The sequence below is a fragment of the Camelus dromedarius genome, chromosome X, assembly GCF_036321535.1.
Source record: "Camelus dromedarius isolate mCamDro1 chromosome X, mCamDro1.pat, whole genome shotgun sequence".
NCBI classification, from domain to species: domain Eukaryota; kingdom Metazoa; phylum Chordata; class Mammalia; order Artiodactyla; family Camelidae; genus Camelus; species Camelus dromedarius.
The window spans coordinates 56335977-56357373 of NC_087472.1; the positions used below are offsets into that span (position 1 = coordinate 56335977).

Genomic DNA, 21397 nt, shown 5'->3' on the forward strand with positions numbered 1-21397 from the left:
TTAAAATAAGGAGATTGAGGAAAGGCAAATGGCTTTTAAACAAATAGAAAGATGCTTATTCTCACTCACAAAATGCAAATAAAGCTAAAACAAATACAATTTTCATCTATATTTCATCTATATTATTCTATTGCCAAAGATAGAACAAGTGTTTATTTTGTTAAGAAGATTATGGGGAAACAGGCACCCTCATAAATAATTGGCAGGAGTATAACTTGGCACAACTTTGATGGAGGATAATTTGCACTATCTATTAAAGTTTAAAATGCTCATCACATTTGTCCCAGATCATTTCACTTCTAGAAATCTGTCTTACAGATATATCCATGTATGTGCACAAGGATATTCACTTAGACGTTGGTTGTAGTGGCAGAAGACTAGAAACAACCTAAATGCCCATTGATGAGGGAACTGATTAAATTATTGTAATAGCCTCATAGCAATATAGATAATTATACATGTCCACTGTAGAAAAGTTAGAAAAATACAGAAAAAATATAGAAGATAAAGATAATAAAAATATATTGTTCAGAGACAAGCACTCAACATTTTGCCTCATTTACCTCTATTATTTTTTCTATTCATATGTATGTATGGTATATTTACATAATTGAGATTATAATGTAATACAATTCCATATTCAGCTTTTCCCTTTAAATTGTCCTGTGAGAATGTCTCTATGTCATTTGAAATATTCACCAACCTAGTTTTAAATGGAATGAATAATGATTGCTCATACTAATGTACCATAACTTATAGCCATTCTTCTATTGTTGGAAAGTTAGTTTTCCTTTTCTTTTTCTTTTATAAATAATGTTGCAGAGAACATTGACTGCATTATTAGAATTGGATTCTGGGTCAAAAGGCATGAAAAAGTTTAAAGTTCTAGATTTATATTATCAAGTTGCATCATCAGTATTCACCCAATATCAGTATATGATTGAACCGAGTTCTCTGCACACTCATTGATTTTAAGTATTATTGTGTTTTTAAAACCTTTCTTAGTTTGATAAGAAAAAATATATTTCATTGTTCTGAATTTCATTAATTAGTTTTGAGGCTGAAGTATATAACTTACATTTTTTGAAAGGTGTATATCTTCTTTTGCAAATTATCTATATATGTTCTTTGCCCATATTCTATTGGAGGTTTAGTGTTTTTATATATTTGTATGGGTCCTATATTCAGTATATTAATGATAATAACTTGTTAAATTTTTGTGGCAAATGTTACCCCAGGTTTTTAAAAATTTTATTAATTTTTTATATTTAGGAGTTTACAAACTTCTTGATATTTCCCTTGTATGTTTAAGAAGTTCTTTAAGAACTAGAGAAATTTGGACATATTGAAAGGGAAAGGCTGTGTGGAAGAGTTGGGATCAAGTGTGAAGAGAAAGGACATAATTTTCAGAGAGGAAGGAACACGCTCTGAAATGGAAGGAAAGGAAAAATGAGTCTAAAGCCTGCTTGAAAGAGATTATGGGAGACCTAAATAAATGGAAAGACATCCCATGTCCAGGAACTGAAGGACTTAATATTGTTACCATGACAACACTCCCCAAATTGATCTACAGATTCAACACAATCTATAAAAATTCCAGATGATTTCTTTGTATAAATTGACAAGCTGACCCTAAAATTCATATGGAATTGCAAATGACCCAGAATAACTAAAACAGTCTTGAAAAAGAAGAACAAAGTTGGAGGACTCCTACATCATGCTTTCAAAACTTACTACCAATCTATAGTAATCACGACCATGTAGTACTAGCATAAGGATAGACATATATCACTGGATGTAATTGAGAATACAGAATTAAATCCATACATCTCTGGTCAATTATCAACAAGACTGCCAAGACTACTAAGTGGGGAAAGAATAGTCTTTTCAACACATGGTGCCATCTAGCATACACATATGAAAGAGTGAAGTTGGGTCTCTATCTCATACCATATATCTGTGTCCAGAATATATTAAAAAATCTTAATTCAATAATAAAAGACATAAAACCTAATTAAAAATAGACAAACAATCTGAATAAATATTTCTCCAAGGAAGATATACAAATGGCTAATAAGGACATGAAAAGGTGCTCAACATCATTAGTCATCAGGAAAATGCAAATCAAAACTATAGTGAGATTCTCTATTCTTTTTATAAGCTGTATTATCAGAGAGACTCTTTATGAGAACCTGATCATCTACGTAAAATAATTCAGTCTTGGAAAACATTTTATTCTCTTTTTGATGCATGGCGGACTATAGAATTTTAGAAGTATTTAATACAGTAGAAGGAAGAAAGGATGCATGAAGGGTAACCAAAGGCATTAAAAACTTTTTAATGACTTTCCTAAGAAGAAATAGATTGTTCCTAAGTAGAGATTCACCAAATAACTTGATGGAATGAATGGAACAATTGCATTTATCTTACCAGAATGAAGAAACTCAGTGTATAGTAAATGTTACTAGCCAATACAGTGTTTGGTTTTGGGTCAAAAAGACAGTGTTTGATTCTTGAAAATACCTACCTTAGTAACGTACTAAACGAATATATTTAGTATAGCATATGTATTTCTATATAACATATATATTTCATATATATATTTAGTATATATAACATATATAAATTTTAAGCTATATCTTATTAAAATGCCACTTATTCATAGATAAACAAGATTATACTGTATAGCACAGTGAAATATATACAAGATCTTGTGGTAGCTTACAGTGAAAAAAAAATGTGACAATGAATATATGTATGTTCATGTACAACTGAAAAATTGTGCTCTGCACTGGAAATTGACACAATATTGTAAAATGACTATAACTCAGTAAAAAAAAAAAGTTAATAAAAAAATAAAAATGCCACTTATTAAAGCATTCATATTGAACAAAACAGTATAAAACTACATGGTCAATATGTGATCAACCTCCCTTTAGAAATGGTGCTCTGTTGAACAGCCAGAGGGCCTATCCAATAAAACAGAGGGGAGAGCTGCACAAAATGTAGCCTGAGCTTTAGAGTTTTAAATAAATAAATAAATAAATAAATAAATAAATAAATAAAATACCTGAGATAAACTTAACAAAGAAGGTGAGAGATCTTCACACTACTAACTATAATACATTGATGAAAAAACCTGAGGAGGACAAAATAAATGAAAAGTTGTTTTGTGATCATGGATTAGAAGAATTAATATTGCTAAAATGTCTGTGTTACCCAAAGCAATCTACAGGTTCAATGTAATCTTTGCTAAAATCCCAGTCAGATTTTCCCCAGAAATAGATTAAACAATCCTAAAATGCATATTGAGCCACAAAAGACTCAAGTAGCCAAAACAATCTTGAGAAAGACGAACAAAGCTAGAGGTATCACGGTCTCTCATTTAAAGTATGTTACAAAGCTATAGTAATCAAAACAATATGGTACAGGCTTAAATACAGACACATAGATCAATGCAACAAAATAGAGAGCCCAGAAGTAAACCTGCATATCAGTGATCAATTGATTTATGACAAAGGAGCCAAGAAGAGGGTGAGGAAAGGACAGTCTCTTTAATAAATGGTATTGGGGAAAATGGACAGCCGCCTGCCAAAAAAAAAAAAATGAATTCCTATCTTACAACATACACAAATGTTAACTCAAAATGGATTAAAGATTTGAACACAAGACCTGAAACTATCAAACTCCTAGGAGAAAACATCCTGGTAAATTCCTTGACATCTGATCTTGTTGATGACTCTTTGGATTTGACACCAAAAGTAAAGACAACAAAAGCAAAACTAAACAAGTGGGACTACATCAAACTACAAAGTTTCTGCACAGCAAACAGAACAATACAAAATGAAAAGACAACCTATGGAATGAGAAAAATATTTGCAAATCATATATCTGATAAGGGCTAATATCCAAAATACATGAACTCATACAACTCAATCCAAGAAATAGAAACTATATGATGAATAAAAGAGCAGAGGAAATGAACAAATATCTTTTCCAAAGAAAACATACATATAAATGGCCAATAGGGACATAAAAAGGTGCTCCACATCACTAATCATCAGAGAAATGCATATCAAAACAATAATGAGATACGACCTCACACTTGTTAGAATGGCTATCATCAAAAAGACAAGACACAACCTGAGTTGGAGAGGATGTGGAGATTAGGAAGCCCTCATACACCATTGGTGGGAATGTAAGTTGGTACAGCCATTATGGAAAACAGTATGGAGGTTCCTCAAACAAATTAAAAATAGAACTATCATATGTTCCAGCAATTTCATTTCTGGATGTCCATCCGTAGGAAATGAAAACAGGATATCAAAGAGATATCTGCACTCCCATGTTCATGCAGCATTATTCCCGATAGTCAAGATATGGAAACTGAACGAACATCCAAGGATGAATGGATAAGGGAGCCACACACACTTAAGTGGAATATTAACCAGCCATGACAAAGAAGAAAATCCTTCCATTTTCCAAACAACATGGATGGAACTTGAAGGCATTATGAAAAATAAACAAGCCAGATTGCATGGTATCACATAGATGAGAAACCTAAAAAAGAAAAACTGAAATTCAAAGAAATAGAGTAGAAAATGATTGCCAATGCCTGGAGGGTGGGGGAATAATGAGAGGTTGGTAAAAGGGTAGAAACTTCCAGCTATGAAAAGAATAAACTTTGAGGTTCTAATGTAAAAGATGGTGATTATAGTTGACAACACTTACTGTATAATTGAATTTGTTTCTCCTTTAATTTAATTTAATTTATTTAACATTTTTTATTGAGTTATAGTCATTTTACAATGTTGTGTCAAATTCCAGTGTAGTATAATTGAAATTTTTGAAGAGTAGAAATTAATGTGTTCTCACCGAAAAAATTAAAAAACAAATATTTGAGGTGATGGGTGTGTTAATTAACTAGATGGGGAGAATCCTTTTACTGTTTATATGTATATCAAACCACTGTGACATATACTTTGTCGTCTACAATTATATGTCAATTATGCCTTAATAATGCTGAAATTTAAAATGTAAAAATAAAATTCAAAGAAAGAGAAAACAAAACAAAAAACTACAATGAAATACTATTTCACATCCACTAGGATGGCTACAATTTAAAAAAAGATGGAAAATATAAAAAGTGAGGATACGAAGAAATTGGAACCCTCATATATTCCTGATGGGAATGTAAAATGGTACAGCCTCTTTGAAAAAGTGTAGCAGTTTCTCAAATGGTTGACCATAGAGTTACCATATAACCCAGCAATTCTATTCCTAGGTATACATCCTTGAGAAATCAAAACACATGTTCACACAAAGACTTGTACGCAAATGTTCATAGCAGCATTATTCATAATAGCCCCAAAGTGGAAAGAGCCCAAATGTCCATCACCTGATGAATGGATAAACAAAATATGGTACATCCATACAGTGGAATACTATTTAGCTATAAAAAGAAATGCAGTGTTAACACATGCTACAATATGGATGAACCTTCAAAACATTGTGTTACATGAAAAAAGCCAGTCACAAAAGGCCACATACTGTATGATTCTATTTATATGAAATGTTAATAGGAAAATCCATAGAGGCAAAGTAGATTAGGGTTACCAGATTCTAGGAGGCGGAGGTAAATGAGTTATTGCTTAATGGTTTCAGAGTTTTTGTTTAGGGTGATGACAAATTTTGGAAATAGATGATGTTTATAAAACATTTTGAATATAATTAATGCCCATGAATTGTACACTTAAAATGGTTAAAATTGCAAATTTTGTTATTTTACCACAATAAAAATATTCAAAAAATGTTTTCTTTAAAAGAAAAAGGCAAAACTAAATAATACTGAAAAATGATTGCTAGGCTTAGATCTTGGTTAAACATGAGGGAGATTTCATCTACAGAGAGAAACCAGAGAATGCCTGATCTGGAACAGGTTGGAGCTGAGAGCTAGAGACAAAGAATTATAGCATCTCACATGAATTAATGCAGTGTTTGCCACCTGTTTTCATGATAAGAAGTACTTGGGGACTTAGATATTCATATCAGTGATCCTCAAAGAGTAGTCTAAAGATTCTTAGGAGTATGTGACGTCCTTTGTTTTCTAATTACAGATCTAGGAGAGGCCAGATTTTCTCCCTATACTTCAGCCAAAAGAACATATAGCAACAGATTGAATGCAGAAGCAGATATAAAAATTCAGCTGTCTTCTATTAAAGCAGACATCAAAGAGTTTAGAAAAATGTAAAATAGTACCACTCACTAAATTTTTGAGAATAGATTTCTTTTTTGATAAGAATGTAATTTATATTAATGGGTTTGTTGTTATTTTAAGTGAATTATTAGATAATTAAACTCCTGAATTTTAATTTCTAATATCTTAAATACCAATAGCTATAACCCACATAAACAAAAGCTCTTTGAGGTCCTCAATATTTGTAAGTGTGTAAGGGTTCCTCAGATCAAACAGTTTGAGAAACATTGATATAAATAACCAAGCCTTTCAGTTGGAAATTCTAATTTAGGAAGCCCCAGTAGAACCAGGGAGTCTGTAGTTTTAAACAATTACACTAGGTGCTTACCAGAGAAGTTTGGTTAACACTAAGCCAATATAAATGTGTTAGATGTTAGGGATTTTTATGATGAGCTATGGTGAATGCCAGATAGAATCAAAACTAAATGAATAAAAGGATTGTCAAGCAGAAAAAGGCTGGTCCATTTGAGGTTGATGAGACTGTATTTGTAGTGGAGCCATTTGACAACCCAGTTTTCATAGTTTTACCTAGCAATGTTGGCAATCTAGGAGCAGAAGTAGACAAAGTAAGCACTTTAAACTAGAGTTGGATGGGGCTTTGGTTGGGGCTCTTTAAGTTATTCTGTCCTAGATATATACATGACATCCAGATTGTACATTGAGGAGGCTGTAATCTGGGTTTGTATTGAAGGAGAGTTTTGGAATCTATTGGGTATGGGTATAATAGCTTAAGGGGGAAGCCTGAAGAAACCTATATGATAGTTTTAAGTGAGGTCATGATGGTATGGTGGATTTTGGAAACGGAGCATTTACAACTGGTGGGACACAGGGAAATTGAAAACAGAAAGGGCAAGCATGCATCTGCCACCAGTGAGTCCAGTGTGTGGCACATTAAAGAGGACTGGGATTGGGATCAGAGGACATGACTGTAAGGAAGAGAAATGAAGATGGAGGGTTCTGGATATATGGGACCCAGGTGATACTGTCTATTCATGGTGTGGTTATGGGAGCCTGCAGAAGGGAGGCTTCTGGGATCCTAGGATGCATTGCTAAAATACAAGTAAAACAGAAGTTGGGTGATGGTTGAGAGAGTCTGTTGGTTTGCTTCATAGCAGGTACGTTAGACAATGGAGTTTCCAAGTGGGTGATCTCATTATGTGTTCTTAGTAAGAGGCCAGTATTTGTATGGCATGGCTGTCCCTTGTACCACCTTACTTTTTGGTACCTGTCCTTTGTAAAAACCCCAGCAGAGTCATACATATAGGAGACAGGATGGAGTGAGGCATATATTCATTCAGACATATGTCTTCAAATAATAATAAATAATGAACTAATGGTAATAGCCATAGCTAACATTTACAGTGCTTATTATGCACCAGGTACTGTGTCAGCATTTTACACTTTCTATATATTATCTAATCTTCACAGCAACCACCCTTGAGGTAGGTACTGTGATTGCTTTCATCTTACAAGTGAAGTCACTGTGGCTAACTACAGTTTGGCCATACTATGTTCTTGTAGTTGTTTGATCATGCCTAACTCCTTCCTGCCTCTGGATTTGGACATATTCTTATTCTCACTGCTGGGAAAGCTATTCCTAGCCTCAACTAAGCTAATTCCTACTCACCCTTCAGGGCTTACCCTAAGCATCATTTTCTCAGGAAGCCTTCCTTTAATCCCTTTAATAGGTTATGTCTCCCTGGATATACGCTCTTTACAGCACTTATCACAATTTGTAGGTTTACTTGTTTATATCTGTCTTCCTGACTAGACCATGTCAGGAGGAGAGGAACTACATCTGTCTTTACTCTTATGTTTACAAAGACATAAAAGTCCTCAATAAGTGTTGAACTAATGAATGAATTAATGACTTTGTTCAGGGTCAAAGAGGAAGTAAAGGAATCTGGATATAAAACAAGGTTGGTCTGATCAGGACCTGAAGGATGTGTTATCTGCGTGTGTTTTACTCCATTACCAATGATAGGGAACAGGGCTGATCTCATACTCTTATCTGGGAACTGGAAAGAGATGTGGAGGGGAAACCACCTACACTGAGATGGAGGAGTGAAGAGAGACTATTGAGGGTCAATGAGACAGTTGGGTATCTCTGCAATTGCCACCAGATCCCTGGTGTAGAGGCCTGTTAGAGGGGGCTTCCATTGTCTATTTTGAGAACACAGGGAGTTCTAGGAATGACAAACTCATTTATGTTCTGATCCTCCTGCTGAACAAAAGGATTAGTTAGATGACTGACAGTGAATGTGTCTTGCCAAAAGAACGTGTCTTTCCTCACTGGTCCCTTACTCCCTAAACTCCCACATTCCTCCTCAACAGCTCCCTGTTCATGAAGTACTGGGGAAAGGCAGTGTAGCTCCAACTACTGCAGAGAGAAGGAAAGTAGTTCCCAAAGATCAGCCTTTTCAGGGGGAGGAAGGCTAGGTCTAAACTCTAGGCAACTTGGATGGAGCCCATTTGACCTGTGGTCCCACTAGAGCCCTGAGCCTGATGGATTTCTGACTACATAGCCAGGGATTCAGTGTTTGAGCACTGCAGTGACTTGAAGGTAAGGTAAACTCAGGTTCTTTTATTATTTTAAGCCTTTGATTAAATTCCTTTGTGGAGGGAGTCTGCTCTGATGGCTCTGATAAGCTCCTTGTGTCTGGGCCTGGTGAGTTTAGTCTCTGATTGTTTTTTGAGCTTGAGCAACATTTGGTTGTGGCAACAGGGTGAAAAGAGCACTGCATGGGGAGGGGAAGGAGTCTGCTATCAGAACTGCTGTCAGGGCTGGCCCTGGTTTGAGCTTTGTTCAGAACCACTGAGCAGTGAAGACATCTCAGCTCCTCCCTCCCCTCTTTCCCACCTCCCTGTTGCCAAACTTAAAGCTATCTCTTAGATGATAGGAGTCAATGTTTTCACACGTAAAAATCTGTATCTTTGGAGGAGAAAAAAACAAAAACAAAACTGAAGGCTCTGTCAAGGTTTTCACATTGGCTCACAGTGGCCACCGTTCTTATGCCAGATGCTTTGGGGCTGTGGAAACTCCTAGAGTAGTTGGTCCTAAAATTTTGGGGGACTCTCTGAGAACCAATGAAAGATCAAATGTACATACACATAAAAATTTCCATACTATTTTGGGAATTCAGGCCCAAGGGGCCTTCCACGAACCTTTAAGGACTTCGTAAACCCCAAGTTTGGAACCTCTGGTATACAGTGTTTTTCTTGGCCTGGAATAGCAGTATTCCTAGGTCTTAAATATTCTTTCTTGGAACATTACAGGTGCTCAAGAGAAATCTGGGGGTCCTGTGGAGTATGTAGTTGGTAAATTAATGCCACATTCTGTCGTTTTTATCTAGTATTCACCCTGTCTCATCTAAATGATGCTATATCCTTGTCAAGAGGTTGTCTAGCCTCTGCTTAAACACTTCCAGTGACAGGGAACTCACTGTCTTTCCCAAGACACGCTCTACTTTGTCATTGTGCCTATTTAAGTATACTCAGAACTTAATAATTCAGATGATTCTGTTATATAATCCATTTGTTCTCTTTAGCCTGGCATTTGCATCATATACATATTTGCTAAAGGCGTCTGTCTTTGTCCATTCATTCATTTACTTATTCTTTTTTTTAAAAATTGAAGTATAACTGATTTACAATGTTGTGTTAGTTTCTGTGGTTACCAGGAGGAAGAGGGGTGGGGAGGGATAAATTGGGAGTTCAGGTTTGGAGTTCAGGATTTGCAGATATTACCTACTATATATACAATAGATAAACAACAAGGTCATATTCTTTCTTTCAACCAACCATTCATTTATTCAACAAGCATTTCCTAAGTGTTTGTTTTGTTCTAAGAATGCTGTAAACACTGGGAGGGGATGCAAAGATGAATAAGAAATAGTCTCTCTACATGTTTTCATCCAAAAGCAGAGGTCCAGAGCTCACTACTCTACAATTGCCTCTACGTAGGCATGAAATCCATTACTTTAGCACTTTGGGGATATGATGTCAATCACCTGTCAATTGATCCAGTGGTACTAAGTCATCCATCTTACATTTTCATTTCCAGACTTGATCTTGTCTTTTAAAGCATGAGAAGAGCTACCCATTGACATTTTCTGGCCATGTGCCCCATTAATTATTATTCCTAAAGTTCAATACCAAGAGTGCCTCCCCTATTAACTCCTCCTGCATCTTAGGACCCTAAATCATTCTTCTATTCTTGTTCCTCCTACTTCCATCTAGAGGAAAAAGGTAAGGCCTGACCCTAGGATTTGGAATCTTTCCCCCCTTTTCATTACATTGGCATTTTCCTTATAAATCCTACCCTGTATTATGGTGCTTGTAGCCTTGTCAGGCCCATGTCAAGTGCCTCATCACTAGAATAATCCAGGGAAGTGCCAGCTTCCTGATGGTTAAAACAGATCTCATTTATCTCACAAGCCCTCGGAAGCTGTGGCTGTGTATCAGAAGTTCTAGGTAGCTGACCATAGAGAATAGAGGTAAAATTTTGATTTTAAAATAAAGGTGTGATGTGCATTAAAAATGTGAAAAAAAGTGTCCCACAGCTGATTTTTACCCTTCTCCCAGAGACCTCTAAGGGTGGTGTTTCTTCCCTCTAGCCCACCACGGACATTGCCATCAGCCTTCATTCTGGCTCTCCAAATCCTCCTGTTGGTTCTTCACAGCAGGCATTACCTCTTTCAGGAAACTTTCCCTTCTCACTCTAGCCTTGTGAGATCTCTGCCTTGGTGGTCCATTGGTAAGTATTCTAGTCTATGATTACATACACCATGCAACCTAATTAGCACTCCACCATACAGTCCTATTTGCTGTCTCATGGATGTACTCATATGTATGGTTTCTGTGTTGGGTACTTAAGATTTGGATGAACTTTCATAGACCTTTTGGTTTTGATTTTTAAGTGAGCTGCTGCCTAATCTATTTGTTTCACCCATACGATCAGTTGGGAAGAGTGGATATCTACATGATGTGATTGAGGAGCACCAGGAGGAACTATCCTAAACCCAAAACCTCCCACAAGTCCTTCATGGTACCTGAGTACTCAATTAAACTTTTATTCCTTTGGTTCCTGTTTCCTGACAGCATTTGTTTTGAAAATGCAAATAACACTATACTCCTACTTCAGTAAATATAATTAAAGAGGCCAGAGATTTTAAACCAAGATATCTGAGAGGCTGCTCTGGAGAAGAGGGAGCTCCAGGAATACCATTCCCACTTCAACTAGAGCCATTCTATTTACTTTCTGAAAACCATTCCTTTAGGGTACTAGGTTTCAAACTTTATCGTGCACAGGAATCCTCTGGAAGGCTTGTTAACATGAAGATTGTTGGGCCCCACCGCCAGAGATTCTGATTTGGCAGGTCTAGGGTAGGGCCTGGTCATTTACATTTCTAACAAGCGCCCAGATACTCAAGAGACTATATACTCTAAAAACTGTTGCTTTAGGGAAATGTGTTATCAGCTTTCCAGACCACTCTAGGAGGAGCACGGATGGCAGAGGATGAGGGTGGGGTTGGAGAGGGAGTGGGAGAACACCTCTAGAAGGGAAGTTGACTGGTTCAAAAATTATTCTCCCTATTAATTGCTGTTTATTTTGAATCTCTCCATCTTCATATGTTAAATAAGAAATCACCAATCAGGGTTTCTGACCTCCGGGCTTTGGGCCCTAACCAAGTCCCAAAGGAGAGTTTCTCTATGCCTAGTTCTAAACACAAATCAGAGATTCCATAAGGGCTGTTGGTCTAGCCCATCCTGAAGCTTTGATTCACCACTAAGTTTAAAATCATAGACCCAGAAAGGACTTCAGATAGGGCTCTAGATAATGCTAATATTGTAGATAATGGGTCTTCCAGCCTACACAGTGTGATGCCAACATTAGGAAATTATAATGAGTAGAGAAAGAAGCTAACCCACCTTCTAATCCTACTAAATGTACAAATCAATAGAATTAGACAGTTACAATATAAAGACAATTTTATTGCCAATAAAAGCCTTTAATAACTCATTTATCCTGTTTCAGTAGGACCTTATTCTTTCTGATGAAAATCCAGTCATAGCATCTCTCATTAAAAATAAAATTATTTTGAAATAAATAAATATATAAAATAAATAGCATATACATTTCATAAATAGTTTGTCCTTATGCACAGTATCCATGCTTACATTTTAATATCATTTTCTTACAACCTACCCCATCTCCCACTTCCAATGGCCGGAAAACTGCATGTCAAGACAGATGAGAAATCTGCAAAGCCGATATGGGGACGGCTTGCAGCAGGGCTGGAGCCCCGAGGATTTCTTAACAAGACTTTTCCAAAGCTCTGTAGGTAGCATCTATGGCAGATTCCTTGGTCTTTCATTTTACCCACTGTCAAGGTATTTGGGTAGATTGTGGGGCAAGACAGCCCTGGCCCTTGGAGAGGCCCCCATTCTTCCTTGTGCCACCTCAGGGGAAAGAACATGAGTAAAGGAAAAAGTATATACAGGATTCCCTCTAGCCCACCCCTCCCCCCACATCCCTCCCCAAAATAACCCAACCTTGATATACACTTTGAACAAGGGAACAGCTGGGTTGAGTTGAACAGTAAGTGCTTCTCTGTTATCTAAATTGATAGGAAAGAGGATTGAAAAGCTACGAGTATAGTGCTTCCAGAGACAACCATGGCCCCAGAGTATACAGATCACAGAGGTCACACTAGGGGTCTGTTACCTATAGCGGAAGAGGTCTCTGGACATGGAGGGCAACTTAGAAGGATCTACTGGCCTGGGTAAAAAGTGAGTGAATTTCTGGTGTCGTTTAGTCCTGTATCCCTCCCGGGGTGAGCCGTCTTTATTCAGGGCCACATAATACTGTCTCTCCGAGTCCGAGTGTTTGTACAAGGTGGAGGCATAGGTGTTGTACCAGTTTTCTTCAAACTGTTCCCGGAAAACACATTCACGTGTGAGTTTCTTCTGTGAGGGTGAGAAAATAAAGCAGATCCCATTATATGACTATTTCTCCCATCCCAGCTTGCTGGTGGAGAAACTTAAATAGCAACAGCACATTGATATTACAAAATTTCAGTCCTATCTCCTGTTATTCCTGAGGCATTGTCTTTCCCAATAGTACACAATGGTCCTGTCTGTATTGCTTTCACCCTCTTTCATGAGCCATACAAAAATGTTTTAGGTGAGATCTTTTCTGAAGGCAGGAGACTGGAGAAGATGGCCTTCCCTGGCTCCCCGAGTCTGAGAATTTCTGCTGTGGCCTCTCAATGCCCCGCTGGCACCCTGAGTTTTCTCCCTACTCAGGGCTAATGATGTTCAAATCCATTGAGATTACAGTCAACCATGTCAACTGACAGGCAAAGGCCTCGGATCTATATAAAGCTCCATGGGAGGTGAGCTGTGATCTCTCCTAATGAAGGGTCTCAGGCCTGTCAGTTGGAAAGCCCAGAAAAGATCTTGAAAAGTTCCTCCAATCTGGCTACTTCAAGCTGGCAGGTCCTGGGTCTCTTGCCTCTGTCCCTTCTCACACTTGATCCAGCCACCATACTACTTGCTGGGGTTGCCGATACCGAGTGCTGGGGACAGGCCTATCTCTTAGGTGTCAGGGAAGAATGTGCTCTGATTTCAAGGGGTGCAGGCAGCCAGAAAGTATGCGATGTGACTCAAAAGCCATAGTCAGGAGTTGGGATCCCCTGAAAGGGTTAAGGTCAGCAAAGTCACTCACCATTCTCCAGCTCTGGGCTGGCTTCCAGAATATAGAACATGCACTGCAGCCAAACCAGTCATAGCTGGGGACTTGGGGCTGTCACCGGACCCTGGAACCCTCACTCTTCATTTGTTTGTTTCATTTGGCCTTTGGGATTCAGCTGAAGCAATCTGGCCATCAGAGACTGTGATGTTAATCTCAGAATCCTCAATCTGAAGGCCAGCTCTCCCACTGCCTTTTTTCATGCCAGCTAGTCGGCTACTCCTTTGGGTACCCATTACAAATCAGATGTGCTCCTTGGGAGGGTTAGTGGTCCAAACCCTTACCATCTACTGACAAGCCAGCATAGCTTACTATCACCAGCAGACTAGCTAGCCCTCTAATGGAAAAGGCAAAAGCAAATGTACCACAGAAAAGCTTCTGTTTTGATGGGGGTTGAGTGAGTGAAAGTGTTATGTAGCAAGTTCCTGGGCAGCCAAGTAGTGACTAGAAGACACTAATCCTTTACAGTTGACAAGAGTGCTTTCAAGTGCTAGATAAATATTTTGCCTTACGTTGTCCAAACCCTGGTGGTAATAGCCTCTGATGAGAAGAAAACCTGAAACTTACCGACCCATATAGTTCTCCTCGCTCATTCATTCCTAAGTATAGGCCAGAGTCCACTCCTCGGATGCTGATCAGCCCCACAGCCAGGCTGATAAACTCCAGAATTCCTAGAGCAAAACAGTGAATGCCATTTCCATTACTGATATCAAGCTAAGGGGAAGCTGTTCAGGTGACACAAGCTACTAGTCATTTATCCCCAACTGGAGGCCCGCCCTGTGTGCCTTTGGTGAATTACCTGATGAAACCATCTTTTGCAGCAAGAATGAAACCTCAAAGAAGGGACTGAGTCTGGGCCTCAGCTTGTCCATATGTAAAATGGGGGAAACAGCTTCTGTCTCTACTCAACATTCTTAGGCATACGATGAGGAAGAGACCATGAGAAGGCTTTGGCTACAAAAGCTCCATAGTTACAAGGTACTACTGCTATTAAGTACCACCGTTTCAAGAATATGGGAGGGCAGCTTTCAAAATGAAAGAATGTGGCCAGGGTTCTGTATATTCCCAAAGTCACTTCCCTCCTCCCTAGAACGCACAGCATTACCTTCTTGTTCTCTGGGATGAACTTGTTTTGCACCCTTTTAGCTCCCATGTCCTTAAAGCCACATGAGGCTGTCAACTGCCTGTAGCTGACTCTAACAAAGGCCACACAAGCCACTCATGGATTTTGTTCCTCTGGCAGGAGGCAAAACTTGGCCTGGTGAGAGCTTTCTCCTCAAAAGTACTCTCAGCCAGTGCAGCCCCAGGCTGACACTCCTGTCATTCTCCCCTTCCCTCTTGAGTATTTAAAATTTATCTATGGCAAAGAGTTGGCAGGTAGCATTGGACTTGATAGTAATCTGAGATGTTGCAACTTTAAGGTGAAAGGGAAGACATTTGGAAATGTCCTTCTGGCTGACAAGGTTAGAGATGAGGATTTGAAAATGTTTTCACCTGCCCAGCAGCAGTACGGGGTGGGGAGGGGCATTACGGGGTGGGGGATCAACCACTAAGAGAGAAAAAGTAACCAGAACTGAAATCCTGGTTATACTGAAGACTTCACAATTTTGTTCTAAGATCACACATCTATTATATAGATACGGATGTAATGGCCAACAAGATTCCTCTTTGATATTCCCTAACCATGTTTTTCAACAGACAGACCAAAATTTGATATGACTGATTCATGGAGGCATCCAAAGGTATGAAGTGAGCTCATAACTGGCTGTCTTTCTTATCAAAAATGTAATTCCTAAGGATAATAATATTCTACGTAATCTACATAGGGAGTAGGACTGGTTCCTTAAAAATTACTTTAAAAAATTAAGTGGTTAATTTTGAAATCAGGTTTGAAATTCCAGTGGGAAGTCTACTGAAGAGCCCCAGTGGCTCGGGCTGATGGGTGAGTGTTCAGGTGCAGAAGATTTTAGGGCATACTTGGACCTATTCGAAGAATGTAACATTCTTCTGCTGCCATCATACAGAACACTCGGAGTGTGGCCTTTGGCCTCTAGCATCGAAATCCTCCAAGTTTTATTCTCAGTCTGGTTGTTACTCACTCTTACAGTTCTTATAGTACAAAGAAAGGAGTTCTGGGAAAGGAGACTGACACAAGATGGTAGGAGAGGAAGGGAAAATACCTTGTATAGGGGTTAAGCCCATACTGACTTAATGGACCAGAACCTTTAGTTACACTGTACAAGGTTTTGATTTTGGTTCTGCACTGTTTAACATTTTAATAAATGATTTGTAAGAGGACATGAAGGGACTGTTTACCTTAGTTCTAGAAGACATACAGCTGAGAGGGTGACACAATCAAAATCCAAAGAGATTTCAAGAGAGTGGAAATATGGGCTGACTCCAACAAAATAAGCTTTAATTAGAATAAGTATAAAATCCTGCATTTTGGTCCCCAAACCAATTACCCAAGATATTTTGTGTTTGGGGTTTTTTTGGGAACCAGGTAAGCCTCAAGTGCAGACAGCTGAGTTAATCATATGTCTTGTTTCATGGCCTATTATCATAATTGGTCTGTGTAAGGGCTATTTATCTATTTCTTTTTATTTCCATTCTCTGCTCCCATCCTCCTCCCCACTTCAGGCAAACGTGTATCTTTTCTTGAAAACAGGTACTATTCTTTGGTGTTTCCATGCATTTTTATTCAATCCAAGTCTGCCCATCTTTGGAATGGGGAGACGTGGCTTAGGAAAACATACACAACAATGGCTTAAGGGATTTGATTGAACAAGGTAAGCTCAGTATAGCTGGTTCATGAGATTATTAAAAAGCCCATGTAAATCTAGTCATGTAAAAATTTAAAATTATTCAAAAGCTAATGCAAAAAAAGAGAAAAAAGAAAAGCTAATGTGATCTAAGGCTGTGTTGATAAGAGATCTAGCGACTGGCCTTAGGGAGGGGATGCCACGTTCTGCTTTGCCTCTGTTAGACCACAGTGACAGTACAGCTTTTCATTCTATTGTGTTTAAGGAGGGCTATGGAAAAACAGGAGGCTGTTCAAAGGAGAGTGGCCAGTATGGCCAGGAAATGAGAAACCAGGTCATGATTCAGTTCTGGGTGCTAAACTTTGAGGGATACCAACCCACTGGAGCCTTCTGTTCTTTGCTTTGCTTAGGCAGATTCCTTCGGAGCTTTGAGTCTTAGTTCCCTCATTCTCTAGGTATCTTATGTCTCTGACCACTCTGAGCTCATTAAGTAGCAGAGGCAGCTTGTGATCTCACCAGCCAAAACCTGGTGTGAGAACAAATCATGAAACCCAAGAGGTGTGGCCATTTGAGTCACCACAGTTTTTCTCCAACTCTCTGTTAACCCTGATGCCAAAGGACAGATCATACAGGAAGTCACTTGGGTTGTGTCCAGTAACAGGGGGTCTCCAACAGCTGGAATCATCCCTGCCCAGCTGTCTTGGGGCATCATTTCCCTTTGCCAACTTTCCTATTAGCTGGATTCAAACTGTGGGAATCCGGTGGCACAAGATGATGGAACAGATATTCCTAAACCTTCTCCTGAATTCCAGCCAGCATGAAGGGAGAGAGAAAACAAGCCATTTTCCCATTTTCCCAACTACAGCTGGAGAGCGGTGTTAATAGCAAAATGTTGAAGCAAAGAATTAAGTAGACAATGTTTGTCCTCAGTACTTTCACCCCCTGTAAAGCCCAGGACCTCTCTCTGCTCTGCCTCACCTTGACCTGTCCACCTCAGGCTCTGGCCTTTACTCGACAATTTCCAGATTCCTTTCTGCTTACACCTTTTCCCCTAGGGCTTTGGTCAAAATAGACCTGTTCTGGGCTCCTGCTGCTTCAGAACCTAGCTAGATGACTGGCTACTATGTCATTTAATCTGGTTGCAGAACTCTCCTGAGCTCCCTCAGCCATCCTTTCAGACCCTTAGGGCCAAGACAGTGCTGCTTTGGCTCCTTGCCAAATAAAAACCAGATCGTTCAAAAAACCAAAGCAGCTGCATGAGCCTGCTCTATCCCACCTGGCGGGAGGCCTCTCCTCCAGTCTGGCTCCCAAGTTCTGCTCTGCCATCCCTCAGGTGCCCCTCAGGAATGTCAGTATCCCTGTATCGCATGTAAACACCACCAGCCAGGTGGAGATTGGAAATACTCCTGGCTACCAATTGCAGAATGGGGGGGTGGGAAGGGGGAGCACAGGCTGTGCCAACAGGTTATTATTTGGAGTCGGGGCTGCTCTTGGGCTCAGCCTGACTCGTTCTGAACACGTGGATTCCAGGGTAATCCTTGGGGGCCCTGCTCTCCAATTACAACAAATAGCTATTTACTTTACATGGCCTTTGGAGACTACCTCCTCCCCCCAAGCAGAAATCTATAATATTTTATATCTTAAGTCTGGCCTACTTTACCCTGCTGGAATGTTGACTGCTAAAGCACTTATGGAATGTTAAAGTTTCGATTTATTGAATACCCTGGCTGATTAACTCAAATGTGGAGGGAGGAGAGAGTTAGCAAACTCCAACGCCACCTCTTTCTTTGCCAAAAGCTAAACTGAGAAAGAGTAAATGTGTGCTTGAAAGTTCGCAGGGGACGTTACAAAGAGACGGCTTTGACCAGTTATCATTTCCTTTACAGGAAATACACGGAACTGCCAGGAAGCCAGGAAGGAGGAAGGGGAAAAGGTGGTGCATAGGTGGTCTCAGGCAGTGTGTGTGTGTGTGTTTTTTAAGGCAAAACCCAAAATGAAGCAGTCAGTTAAGCAGTAGTGAAAACATCCTTTCCTCCTGCCAGTTTTATTTCCTTTGGTTTCTCCTTAAACTTAACACTCTTAGCAGACCTGAGAGAGGAAAAGAAATGAAGATGTGTCCTTAGGGAGGTAATTAAAGACCACTTATCCCAAGAGCCTATTACTGATTTATGTTGACCTTGTAGGTTATTAGGCTCAGCTTAGGCACAGAGTCAAACACTTGTAGCTGCTGTGAGCCAAGTTTATCGTTTCTCTGCCTCTGCTGCCTCCACCCCATTTCTCCATCATTTCATGATTTTTCTTGTCTATGTCAGGAATGAACTACCCCAATATCTTTAGGCCATTTCTGGGAGCTTTGGGGGACTCTAAGGCCAGGATGGGAGTCCCACTCCTTCTGAAGAGGAACAAAAGGGGCCTGCAGTCACAAGTGGTGGAAGGGAAAGGAGCCATGTTAACCCTCCCTCTCCCCTCACCCCACCTTATCACCCTTTTGAGGGCCTGCTGCAAGTTTATACAGACACCTGCACCCTTCCATTCCCCCCACCCTCTACACAACCTACTGTACTCCAGCTCTCCAAGTGCATTTTTCCAAGATGACATAGACCTCATTAGGGTTCCTGCTTGCTCCCAGCAAGGAAGACCAGCCCTGGCCCTAAGTTGTTTGCTAGATTTAGCTTTGCTCAGGAACAGCCCTCTGCCCCTACTACCCTGAATTTTTATGGTGCACTGGGATGCAGCTCTAGTGAGGTAAGGGGAATAGGATGATGGGGGAGGTTTGGGGGGAATAGGGCAGGATGGGAAAAAGAAGGGAAGGGTATCATGCCTGAGACTAGGCAAAGCCTCTTACTGGCTTAGGGATAGGTGTCTTTGGCCCATAGGGTCTTGGGAGGAAGTAGAGGGCACTGAGGGATGGAGGGATCCAAGGAAGGGTAGCTGTCACAGCCCCTGAATAATAGTTTCATAGAGAACGAGAAATTGAAAATAAAAATGGCTAAATTATTGAGGAATGAACATATTTGCTTAGAAACCCAATCATCTCAAGGTTTATATTAATTGTGGCTTTGTATGTGAGACAGGCAGCTGTGCTCTTTGAACAATCAGCAGAGTGAACATCCAGAGAAAATACTGGATGGAGGTTGGAAGTTTTCTGTCCTGGGCTCAGGAGACACCTGTTTGGGGGGTTGGGAGTGGGCCCAGGACCGCTTCCTCACAGAGCCAAGGAGTCCAGAGGTAGCTCCGGGCCCCCATGCCTGGCAGAGCAACCCAGAGGCAGACAGGTGCCACGGCTGCCACGGACCCACCGGTGAAAAGCGACTCGGGCGCCGGCCGCCCGCACACCGTGTCCACGGCCCACGAAGGTTCCAGCTCCAGGTAGTCTGCCGCGACAACCCCACTGCCGTCGAGGCTCAGCCTCGCGCTGCAGCCACTGCCCTCCACCTCCTGGGCGGTTGCTCCTATCCCTCTCCCAGCTTCACTTTCTTTCATCAGAAGCGCAGTGCCTCCAGGGCCCAGAACAATCCCCCCGCTCCCGTGGAAGGGCGGGTGGAGTGGGGAAAGGAGAGGCCGCACCTCAAGGCGCACCCGCCTCCTCCCGAGAGCGTCTGAGGGTGCCAGGCGCCCCGACGCCGCCGCGCGGCTCGAGTCCGCACCGCGGTGTCCTGCCCACCCGGCGTCCCCAACGGCCTCCAACCTCGACGGGCCCAGACGGCACCGAGCTGCGGGGCGGTCCGCGGGGCCCCAACCAGAGCCTCGAGCCGTCGGCTCCCCTGCGCGCCGTCCGCTCGCCTCCCGTCCCTCCCCGCCGCGTCCTCACCGAAGCGGCTGTGGTCGTGGCGGGTACCGTGCACCGTGCCATTGGGGAAGATCTCCAAGTGGAAGCCAGTGCGGCAGTAGAGCTGGCGGCGTCGCAGGATCCCCTTCAGGTGGGCGAAGTCTGTGGGCGAGCCGCGCTGCAGCTTCCCCTCGATCTGGCCCAGGCGCTCGTTCAGGAATCCCGGGGAATCGGCTAAAGGCACGTTCCCCAGAGACGAGGAGAAGCCGTGCAGATCCCAGTCCAAGGAGGCGAAGACCCCCCCCACCTCCGCCATGGCAGGGCGCGCGGGGCCGAGCCGGGGCCGCGGGGCGCGAACTGCCTCTCCCCGCCGCGGGCGCGGGCGACACGGCGGCGCTCGCTCACTTGCTCGCTCGCTCTCTCCGCGCTCTGCCGAGCTGCAGTCGACGTCTATTCGCGTCCAAGGAACTTCTCAGCGGCGGGGAGCGTGGGGCAGCGCGCTCCTGACCTTGCTCTCAGTCAAAGTGCCGCTTCCCCTCCGCATCCATCTCCCTAGGCCTCTCATAGCTGGCTTCGTCGAGCTATCAGATGCAAACGGCACTTTATATACATACCCACTCCCCTTACATTGACATATTGGATATTTAAATACAAGCCACACCTCAATGGCATCCCCTCGGAGATTGGTGTGTGGGTTCTTTTTTTTTCCTTCTCGTATCCATTTGGCTCTTTTTGGGAGAGGGGGGTGGAGGGGGAGAGAGCAAGCGAGCTTCACTCCCTCTTTTATTATGAAAAAATGGCAGGAAAAAGCTACACATTGCAGTGAGGCATAACTGCTTTTGGCAGGTTTTTCTGAA

General features: G+C 41.3%; 1 protein-coding gene across 1 annotated transcript; it reads right to left on the minus strand.

Moving 5' to 3' along the window:
• Positions 1 to 12415: 12415 nt before the first annotated feature.
• FGF16 (fibroblast growth factor 16) lies at positions 12416 to 21157 on the minus strand. Its single transcript, XM_031446244.2, has 3 exons — positions 20583 to 21157; positions 14577 to 14680; positions 12416 to 13225 (listed from the first exon to the last, which is right to left on the minus strand). Exons 1-3 carry the CDS (start codon positions 20854 to 20856, stop codon positions 12980 to 12982), a joined length of 624 nt encoding a protein of 207 aa, XP_031302104.1. The 5' UTR covers positions 20857 to 21157; the 3' UTR covers positions 12416 to 12979.
• Between the last annotated feature and the right edge of the window lie 240 nt (positions 21158 to 21397).